The sequence below is a fragment of the Cryptomeria japonica genome, chromosome 5 (genome assembly GCF_030272615.1).
Source record: "Cryptomeria japonica chromosome 5, Sugi_1.0, whole genome shotgun sequence".
NCBI lineage: Eukaryota > Viridiplantae > Streptophyta > Pinopsida > Cupressales > Cupressaceae > Cryptomeria > Cryptomeria japonica.
This window is the reverse complement of record NC_081409.1, coordinates 901,216,574-901,228,047: the sequence shown is the minus strand read 5'-3', so window position 1 is coordinate 901,228,047 and position 11,474 is coordinate 901,216,574. Positions and strand designations below refer to the sequence as shown.

Below are 11,474 nucleotides of genomic sequence, written 5' to 3'. Positions count from 1 at the left end.
ATTATATCCATTAAAAATTCACAATCTACATTTGAAATGTTTTAGATCTAAGATTATGTTATAAGTGGTATAATTATATATGAAATTGATTTATAATATTTTAAATTATAATTTTATAAAAGTACATGTATAACAATTTATGAAGAAGATTTGTGTATAATATTGTATTCCATTAAATATCAGAAGGTTGTGGTTATTTTGACTTCAAAACCAACCTAATGTATTATAGAAATGCGCATAACATATAGTTATAGATGCAATGTTAACCATTAATCGCAAAACCAATAACTGTGATTTTTTGAAAGAATCAATAACATGGTTTTAGAACCAGAATAGCTGCATCCCATATGAAAAGGGCTTACGGTACATTTAAAAATATAGTATTATTAATATTATATAATAATGATACTATATGATGAAAGAGTCGCTGTCAAGCTTCAATGCTTACGGCAACTGGGCTTCGCACAATCTGCGACCCTCCTTTGATACATTTCCACATTATCTCTCTGAACGCAGTTGTGTCATCGCTAGCAACGACAATGCTTTCGAACTTTACACTATAGCTGGCAGTATCCAGGAGCTTTCCGAACTTCAACGTTTGTAGTTCCATGCTTATAGTGATGCCAGCAGGGTTCTTCACACTCACTTGGTACACTGCGTCAGTCCCTGTACCCGCATACGTCACTGTTCTCCTCTTTACCTGAACTGAATTGCTCCCTGACTTCATAACAACAGAAAAGGAAGCATAGTTGAGATAGTCAGCTTCCAAACTGGAGTTGGGACAGGAAACTGAGTCCTTTGTGTGTGAGTAGACCAATTTGTTGTTCGGTGTAGCTGAGAGAGCAGAGGAAGGTGATGTAATCTTGGGGCACCATGTCGTAGACAAGCCCCAGGTCTACAGCAGCATTTGAATCCACGTGACCCGCGCCCAACACAAAGGGATTGGCTACTCTGCATTGTCGATCAAGTAGGAAGATGTCATGATAGCGGACTTAATGGTGGCAGGGCTCCATGTAGTATGTACGGTTTCTATCAGCGCTGCAACACTGCTGACATGAGGACACGCCATGAAAGTCCCCGAATCGAGGCAGTAGTCAACGTCTCCGGTGCATGCTGCCAATATATTCACACCGGGAGCGATCATGTCAGGTTTGAGAATGTGCAGGTTGTAGAATTTTGAACCTAACCTATCCTCTCTCAACCAACTGATTAGCAAACAATAACAGCAAAAAGAAGAAAACACCAATATCTTTATTGAACCTTAATTAAAAAATTACATAGAGGCTATATATATAAAGAATTTGCAGCCTAAAAGAATTAATAATAACTACAGTTCTAAATATATTCCTAGCTTTGCATGGAAAGCTACTAAGGCTCTCAAACTAAAAAAAGAAAACTACTCCCTAAATTAAGAATACAACAAGTACATGCACAGCATGCTTTATTTACTAAAAAACAAACTCATGCAAAAAACAAAACTAGAAAAAATTCTAAGGATTAATGCATGTTGGAGTACATGCTTTATTTGCATGAATAAACAAAAAACTATTAACTAAACTAATCTAGCTTCATGCTAGAGCAGCATCAGTTATCAATATACTCCCCCTTGATGTTGAGAGGGCTGACAATCTTATCTCGCAGTGCTATAAACTCAACTTTCACAGTCGCTTTGGTGAATATATCTGCTAGCTGATCCTGGGTGTTGATGTGCTTCAATTCGACATCCTTCTTCTGCACCAAATCTCGTATGAAGTGATATTTCAAATCAAAATGCTTTGTTCTGCTGTGATGAACCAGATTCTTAGCTAACTTAATAGCACTCACATTGTCACAATATATCACTGTAGGATGAATTTGTTTTTCTCCAATTTCTTCTAAAACTTTTTTGAGCCAAAGAGCTTGTGTACCTGTTGAGGTAATTGCAACATACTCTGCTTCTGTAGATGAGAGGGCAACAATACTTTGCTTTTTTGAGCTCTAGGTAATCAAACCAGAACCAAAAGAAAAACAATTTTCAGATGTAGATTTACAGTCATCCATACTACCTCCCCAATCTGAATCATTAAAGCCTACTAGATTGAACTTTTCAGAAGAGTAGTAATGAATACCAAAACTTAAATTCCCTTTCACATACCTCAAAATCCTCTTGGCTGCCTTCATATGTATTTCAGATGGATTTGTCATATACCTTTAAACAAGTGAAACTAAATAGGCAATATCAGGCCTCGTGTGGATTAGAAACATCAAGCTCCCCACAATACTTCTGTAAGTTATCTCATCAACTAAATCAGCACCATCATCTCTACATAACAAATCTCCATGAGCACTTGGAGTGGAGGCAGGGTTACAATCAGTCATATTAAATTTCTTCAGCATATCCTGTGCATACTTTGTTTGACAAATGAAAATCTCATCCTTACTTTGATAAACCTCCATTTCTAGAAAATATTTCATTAGACCAAGATCTTTCATCTCAAATTCTTTCATCATAGCAGCTTTGAATTCATCTTTCATCTTAGAACTACTACCCATATACAAAATATCATCAACATACAAACTTATGATGAGAATATCAGTACCTTCTTGTTTGTAGTAAAGGGTAGGATCACTCTTACTTCTCTGGAAGCCATTCTCCGAAAAGTTTCCATCAATCCTGGCATACCACGCTCTTGGTGCTTGCTTGAGGCCATACAAAGCCTTCTTCAACTTGTAGACATAATTATCTTTTCCTTCCACTTCAAAACTTTGTGGCTGCTCCACATATACTTCCTCTTCTAAGTACCCATTCAAGAAGGCACTTTTCATGTCCATATGATGTATGCTCCACTTCTTCTGAGCTACTAATGAAATCAACATTCTTATGGTCTCTTGTCATTCTACTGGTGCAAATGTCTTTTCATAATCAATTCCATACTTCTGTGTGAAGCCTTTAGCAACTAATCTTACCTTGTGTCTTTCAGCACTCCCATCGCTGTTAAATTTGGTCTTGTAAACTCATTTGGTGCCAATCCTTTTTTTGTCATGTGGAAGTTCTATTAACTCCCAAGTGTCATTCCTGTGAATGGAATCCATCTCTTCTTCCATGGCTTTCACCCAAACTTCATTAGTACATGCATCTTCAAAACATGATGGTTCAAAATCAGCCTTGGCTAATAAAGCAAAATTCACTGTCTCACCTATTGGGTTTTCTTCATGTACTTGATTTCCACTTTTCTGGTAGATATCACTCAATCTCCTTACTTTCCTTGTAGAACTTGGAGAAGAAGCTGGACTTGAACTTGGTACTAAAGAACTTGATGAAGGATTGCATGGTGGAGTTAAACCACTAGATACAAAAGCATTAGTTGGCTGCTCATGATCAATATTAGCAATTATATCATCATTCAAAATAGATTTTGGCTTCTCAACATGGCCTTTTTTATGACCATAAACTCCCCCTTCATCAAAAATCACATCTTTTGAGACAATAAGCTTGTTAGCGAGGGGATTATACAATCTATAAGCCTTACTTTTCTCACTATATCCAATAAAAATACATGACTCACTCTTTGCATCTAACTTCTGTCTATTCTGATCAGGTACATGCACATAAGCCAAACAACCAAAAACTTTGAAATGATTAACATCAGGCCTTTTACCATACCAAGCTTCATAAGGAGTCTTCTTTTCTAGTGCACTGGTGGGGCTACAGTTCAGGATGTACACCGTTGTAGCAACTCCATCTCCCCAATAAGGATTGCTTAATCTCTTGGTTTGTAACATGCACCTTTCCATTTCAACCATAGTACGATTCTTCCTTTCAGCTACTCCATTCTGTTGAGGTGTGTATGCAGTAGTAAGTTGCCTCTTGATGCCATTAAAATCACAATAACTTTGGAAAGCCTTTGAGCAAAACTCTCCTCAACGATTAGTCCTTAAACATTTGATCTTGCACCCTTTCTCATTTTCCACAAGGGCTTTAAACTTCTTGAATGTATCCAAGGTTTCATCTTTGGCCTTCAAAAAATATACCCAACAATTTCGTGAGTAATCATCAATAAAAGTGATGAAATATGATGACTTATCCAAACTCTTAGTCTGCATAGGACCACATATATCTGAATGAACAAGCTGAAGTGGGTAATGAGCCCTCCATGCATTGCCCTTTGGAAACTTTTTTCTTGCATGCTTTCCTTTAGCACAACCTTCACAAACCTCCTTGTGTTCCTCAACCTTGGGCAAACCAGAAACTAATGCATGTGAGATTAGAAACTTCAAACTATGAAAATTTAAATGCCCATACCTGAGATGCCCATATTGGAGTATAAAAAATATCATGAATACTCTTTATACATTTTTTTGTTTAGACCTCCATAGCTCCTTTGGCAGCAACCTCTAATGATTTATCATCACCAAGCTGGATCTTGGATTTGAAACTTCCATCCTTTGTTGAGAACAACTTCTCATTCCCTGTCATATGGTTAGAGCATCCAGAATCTAGGTACCAAACATCTTTACTAGTGTTTTCACCCTTTGCATAAAATAAAAATAAGTGATCAGGAGGATTCTCACTACTTTCTTCAGCATAGTTAGCACTTTTACCTTCTTTCAATCTGCATTCTCTTTCAAAGTGGCCATACCTGTTACAATGGTAACATTGAACATTTCTCTTATCAAATCTGCCTCTATCTCTTCCTTTGGAACCACCTCTTCCTCTTGAGCCACTTCTACCTCTTCCTCTTGAATAATTTTGGCTTTGTCCTTTACCTTGGCCTTGATTGATTTGGGCACTACTGCTGCTTGCATCTTCATTTTTTGTGATTAACAATTTAGAGAAAAATGCTTTCTCTACATCTTCAAAAGAATCTTTCAATCTTTCCTCATGAGACATTAGGGATCCAACCAGTTGATCAAACTGTAGTTTTGTCAAATCCTTGCTTTCTTCTATGATTATTGCTACATGACTCCATCTGGGTGTCAAAGATCTCAACACCTTTTTTATCAAAACTTCATTGCTTACAATTTCCCCAAGTGTAACCATTTTATTGACCACATCTTTGACTCTGATGCAATAATCACTTATACTTTCAACTTCTTGCATCTTCAAATTCTTGAACTCTCGCTTCAATGTCTGAAGCTTGACCACTTTAACTTGATCACTACCCTAGTAAGCTTCTTGTAGAGTCTTCTAGGCATCTTTGACAGTTGTTGCTCCTGATATTCTTGGAAATAAGCTCTTATCAAGAGCTATCTGAATGTGAAACAAAGCTTGAGCATTCTTTTTTCTTGCTTCCTTTTTTGCTAATCTTTAATTGGCTGTAAGGGCATTCCAATCAGTTGGCTCTTCATAACCTGATTCAATAATCTCTCACAAATCTTTTCCAATAAAAAAGGTCAGCATCTTAATGCACCAATAATCATAATCATTCCTATCAAATTCTGGAACGGGCATATTGTTAGAATTCGACATGATTAACTTTGGCGAAATTCCAACAATAAAACTTTAACCCAAAATAATTTTACCTGCTCTGATACCACTTGTAGAATTTTGAACCTAACCTATCCTCTCTGAACCAACTGATTAGCAAACAATAACAGCAAAAAGAAGAAAACACCAATATCTTTATTGAAGCTTAATTAAAAAATTACATAGAGGCTGTATATATAGAGAATTTGCAGCCTAAAAGAATTAATAATAACTGCAGTTCTAAATATATTCCTAGCTTTGCATGGAAAGCTACTAAGACTCTCAAACTAAAAAAACAAACTACTCCCTAAATTAAGAATACAATAAGTGCATGCACAACATGCTTTATTTACTAAAAAACAAACTCATGCAAAAAACAAAACTAAAAAAAGTCCTAAAGATTAATGCATGTTGGAGTACATGCTTTATTTGCATAAATAAACAAATAACTATTAATTAAACTAATCTAGCTGCATGCTAGAGCAGCATCAGTTATCAACACGGGTACCCTTTGCTTGGTCCCCTTGAAGAAAATGCAGCGACCATGGGAGCAACTGTTTCATTTCTCAGAACAGTTAAGACTGATGTTCAAGGCGGCCTTGGCATTTTTTGCGTTTGCTGTTGATGTAGGCTTTGATTTTTTCTCCAACTGTGAAACTAACAGTGATGGCTGGCAGTTTAAAAGGGCCCATCAATTACTGCTGGGTCCCCATTAGCCTTTCATTTGCAACAATCACTCCTCCACCCCTTTCTTTGGCCACTATGTTACTCTTCACTACAGCGTTGTAGGACAGCGGCTGATCACACACAACGATCTTACCCTTCACCAAATCGGGATCAAGGCTTCCAGAGAGGCAACGCCTTGAGCTCTTGTTAGTGGACACATAAACCAAAGGAAGTGCCTTTGTATATCTCTTGGTTCTTTTTACTGGGACGTAGGTGGAAGCTGTGCCTCTGAATATCTCCTGGTTGCCCAACACCAGAGAAGCAGGGAAATCTCTGTCAATGATGCTCGCACCCACTGTAGCCATCCAGGGCGCCGTGTTACTCAGTGTAGACGAATAAGGTCCGTGGTTGCCTGCAATTACCGAAACAAAAACTCCCTTTTCCATGGCCCCAAATGCAGCGATACCTCTAACATCCTGGTCAAATGGCAAATGAAATGAATGAATTGAGATAGAAATGATGTCGACTCCATCAGCAAGAGCTTCCTCTATAGAAGCAACCGTGTCTGCGTCGTTGCAGAGGTCTTCCCAACAGGCTTTGTAGATGGCCAGCCCCGTTGGCAAAGCCGGAGTAACTCGCAGCAGGCACAGTAGCTCCGGCAACAGTGGATGTTGTGTGTGTACCGTGGCCGTCGTCGTCCCTAGGAGATTTAATTTCTGTGGTTTCACTAATGGAACCCATCTCCCGCTCATAGCCTTTATAGTAGTATCGAGCTCCAATAATTTTTTTATTGCAATTGGAGGAATTGCAGTTCTGCCCGCTTTCGCACGTGCCTTTCCATCTAGCCGGAACCGGCCCAAAGCCTTCATCATTGAAGCTTTTGGTTTCAGGCCATATTCTGGTGTCGATCATGCCCACGATGATATCTTTGCCATAAGTAGAGTAGCACGACCACAATCCAGAGGAGGAGGAGAGACCAAGAAAGTCTGGTGTGTGCGTGGTGGCAATTCTATTGAGGGAGGAGGGGATGACAGCTAAGCATCCTTCCATAGCCTCCATGGCTTGGGCCTCTGCCTTGCTCAGCCGCGAAGCAAATCCGTGCAAGAGAGTATCATATGTGTATAACGTCTCATTTGTACTCGGATCTGACTGCACCACCTGGTCGAGCATTGAAGCATACCAGTGGTGGTATGAAGTGAAATGGTGGGGCTTCAAGGACTTGAGGGTGTGAACAATATGACCCTTTTTTCTATCATCGTTTTTAGCAGTGTCCGAAATGGCAGAGAGAGAGAAAGGAAGGTAAGAGAGGCCTCCGCCATTCTTAGAGAACAATAAAGAATAAAAGAGAAGGCTTTTTGCATGGATGAATGAAAACCTGAGTGCGTTGCATAGGGATTGATAGGAGGCAGCTATGACTATCTACTGTTGCGACTAAGTCGTGTGAACAAGTCATAGTTGCGTTCAGATCATATTCCACGACATGAGAATTTAGGTCCCTACATCCAGCTTTATTTAAAGGAACAAAGGACATTGTCCTTTCATGTGATTGGCAATATTATCAGGATAGAGAGTCCAGTTTTTCATTATCCATCTATTATATCAGGAACTATTTTTATATTATAATTATTGTAATATAGTTTTTAATCGAAGAGAAGTGGGAGGTTAGTTGAGTGATTTGGAGCTTAGTTCTTTGATATAGAAAGTTCCTCTATGACACTTCAGGGCTACAAATTAGAACCCAACAAGTTTCTATTCTTCTATGACACTTCAAGGCTACAAATTAGAACCCAACAAGTTTCTATAAGGTAAACTCAGTTGGAGAAAATCGACTTTAAGACTTACACGGGATAAACCCAAAGCCTTTAATAGGCTATGCCAACATTTCACACAAGTTAAGAAATATATGATAGTTATTTATTACTTTTTTTATGAGATACTATGTACAATTACTCTTGACTATTGGATTCTTAAAGAATTAATTCAAATAAAATGAAAAGGGTTAAATAAATGAAAAATTGAATCCTCTAGAAAGCAGCATGTTTTATTCTAGTTAGTTGCACTTTCTCAAACTAACATGAAATTTGAAATTTCATTTCTAGAGAGAGAGAGAGAGAGAGAGAGAGAGAGAGATTTGTTTATTTTATGATATTTTGAATATAGATTGACGAGTCAAATGTGTTGACTTGAAATGTTAACATTAAATATAGAAACAAGCTTATTTTATGGTGGAATCATGAAATTAGAATAGCAATTATATACCTCATTTAGTTTTTTCACATACCTTTATGGGAACATTTCAATACAGTAACACATCATCTAATACAATCTTTTGTTAGGTTTGGCTTGTGGCCCAATTCTTATCTATCTTCATTTAATCTTATTTTATTATGTCCATATAGTTGTTACTTATGCAATTTTATGTCACTTCATTGTCATTGATTTCTATAGTTTGATACCTATTTGTAGATCACCTCCTTATCTTAAATACATTTAGTTAAAATTACATATTGAATGAAAAATATGCAATTAAATAAATAACTTAACATAGGTAAAATATAATACAATTAATCCAAACAAAAAACTATACAAACTAACAATAATTGTGAGTCATCTCCCATTTCTTACTATTCAAGCTTCTTTCCATTTACTTGAATTGTCTATTGCCTTTTATTTTTCTTTTCTCTATATCCTTCAATTTATCATTTCATACATATGTAGGTTTTAGGAAAACTATTCAATTAAACACCAATGTTATCATAAAATAAGTTTTTAATAGATAACTCAACAATGAATAATTAGTGATCTCCATTGAACTCTATGAATCTAAGTTAATAAAGCCTATATTATAATCTAGATTTTTGAACAGCTTAAAATAAGAAATTAAAAATAAAACTTTCTTGAAATTGAAAATAAAATCGCATTCCCTCATTATTAGTGCAAACCTAAGTTTGTGCACATTATTATAGTATGATTGTATTCTTTAGATTACTTCTTTTACTATCACCAATAATCTTTGTAAGAGCATCCTTCATATTTATAATGATGGAAACAATTTGCATCCCTCACAAACATATTCCTTGCAACAATTGTGGAGATAAATTTTGATCTAATGTGGAAATCAATATGTACTCAAAGATTTTTCACAACTATAATAGTTATTCTAAGAGGCGTGTCCAAGAAACCATGAAAAAGTGCTCACTTTTCACTATTATGGTAGAGAAATAATTATTTTCCTCCCATTGTAAACCACTAAGTAAATCTCTTGAATCTCAAAAATACACTGTTGCCTTTATCTACCAAGCCAATTTCTCCACATTCGTATAGATATCTTGTGTCTGTGGATGTGATTTATCTCCTAAACAAAAATAATCTAACATTTTATGGTCTTCAATCCAACTACGTCCAGGGTTCCTTTTAATTGTTTTATCTTGAACATCAGTATTCTTACCATTTGAACCTCGCACCACCTATCTTCTTCTATATATTTTTGAGACAAGAATATAAGCCGACATATTTTTAGATCCAAACAAAAATCTAATTTTTTATATAAATACTTTGAAGCCTAATTCATATGTGATATAAATGCAATGCAAAAGAAACACATCCATACAACCACCACAAGTTTAACTAGCATCTTTGTGATAAAATTTATTGTCTCCTCAAGATAGCTAGCTAGTATAATGATCAATTGTATGTGTAATTTAAAACAAGGGGCACTCATGTGATTGAAGTATGTACAACCCTTATCCACTAAACCTACATGACTCTGTGCACATAAAACATGAGCAAATATTATAATTTTAGGATATGTTAAAGAGTGCTTCATTAATTCTAATATTTTAAGGTCATCCTTTCAAAATTCATATTGTGCATTTCCTACAATCATCTAATGAGCCATGAGACCACATCTATCAAAGTCCCATTGTCCAATAGTTCACATGCCTTGTCTATGATTCTATGATTTTCATATATGGCTACCAAAGGATTTTCAATTGTAATATTTGTTAGGATAATAGTGTCTCAACCATGCATTTATATAAGGTTACTATTTATAGTGAGTTTACATTTGAGCATGGATTGGTCTAAAATTTTCCCCAATACTACAGATTGGCTAAATAAGAACACTACTAAATTTTTGTTGCAATTTCTTATCTAAATTTGTAGATATTCAAGTTTCCATGTTTGAAAGTTATAAATGAAATTTTCAAAGTTGATTTTGAAAGCCTTATAAGTTTCAGATGGGATTAAAAGTGGTCATAACTGAAAAAGAAAATTAATTCTTGATAGAACGCTTCATGAGTTTTTTGACGCTTCAAGCGGTTTGTCAATTGAACTCCTAGATCAAAACTTATGGCCCCTAAAAGTTGGGTCTTCTGAAATAGAAAATATTAAAACATGTAAGAGACATAAATGAGTTGTAAAAGGGACACATGTTGGTGTGTGTTTTGATGGATCATTGGGCATATTGGATTGGAGATAAGCTGGGTGCCACTTTTTGGGTGGTATTAGCTCATGTTTTTATAATACTATTTGATGGTTTTATGTACTGTATCTCCTATATATAAGGTGTGCGAGATGGAGGTTGTGTGTAAGAGTCTTATAGCTCTGATGAGTCACCTCTATATCTTTAGTTGGTGTAATCCTATCAGAAGCTTTCTCTACACATACATTGTATTATGTTGTTGATTTTTTAATAACATATTGGATGACTTTTGGAGTGTGAATTTTTTCTGTTGAAAGGGTTTTCCACACATAAATCACTATGTTGTAGTATGCATATTATTTATGTTTATTTCTATTAAGTTTATGTAATTGTTGTAAAGATCTATTTTTTTTTAAATAGTCCTCCTCTCAAGATTAGTGTAGGAAGTTGTTTTACTACCTTAACTTCTTTTCAATGTTTGACAATAATCCCCTTTCATTATCCTTTGATGGATGCCCATATGCTATTCCAAAGTTTCCACTTTAGGATAGGTGGGGAGGATGTTGGCACTACAATTACCAAATTTTTTTTCTTGAAAATTTCTAAAGCCTTCTAAAAAAATCCATTTTTTGAATATCTTGTAATCATGGAATTTCACGAGACTACATTTATTTGAGGCATTTTTTAGATAGTTCATGTGCCTCTATGATTCCACATTTTGCATACATGTCTAATAAATAAATTGCATCTATATCTAACAAAATTCCTCTATCCTATATGCTTTAATAATTTTTCATACATTGATTTAAATATGCCATATAACATAAGAGAATCACTTACCAAATCAAAGAATTCTAATTACATTTAAATTGGACTTTAAAATTTCAAACAAGTCAAACTAATTTTTGGAAAGCTAGAAGATTACACAACAGTTTTTTA

At 35.6% G+C, this 11,474-nt stretch overlaps 1 protein-coding gene across 1 annotated transcript; it reads right to left on the bottom strand.

Moving 5' to 3' along the window:
- Positions 1 to 430: 430 nt before the first annotated feature.
- LOC131034688 (subtilisin-like protease SBT5.5) lies at positions 431 to 1,144 on the bottom strand. Its single transcript, XM_057966259.2, has 2 exons — positions 1,025 to 1,144; positions 431 to 895 (listed from the first exon to the last, which is right to left on the bottom strand). Exons 1-2 carry the CDS (start codon positions 1,142 to 1,144, stop codon positions 431 to 433), a joined length of 585 nt encoding a protein of 194 aa, XP_057822242.2.
- Between the last annotated feature and the right edge of the window lie 10,330 nt (positions 1,145 to 11,474).

Excerpts from the sequence above, each read along its gene's own strand:
- LOC131034688 (XM_057966259.2), bottom strand. The coding sequence starts at position 1,144 with ATGATCGCTCCCGGTGTGAATATATTGGCAGCATGCACCGGAGACGTT. Across the intron at positions 896-1,024 it reads TTGCAGCGCTGATAGAAACC|ACCTGGGGCTTGTCTACGAC; the intron begins GTACATACTACA and ends ATGCTGCTGTAG.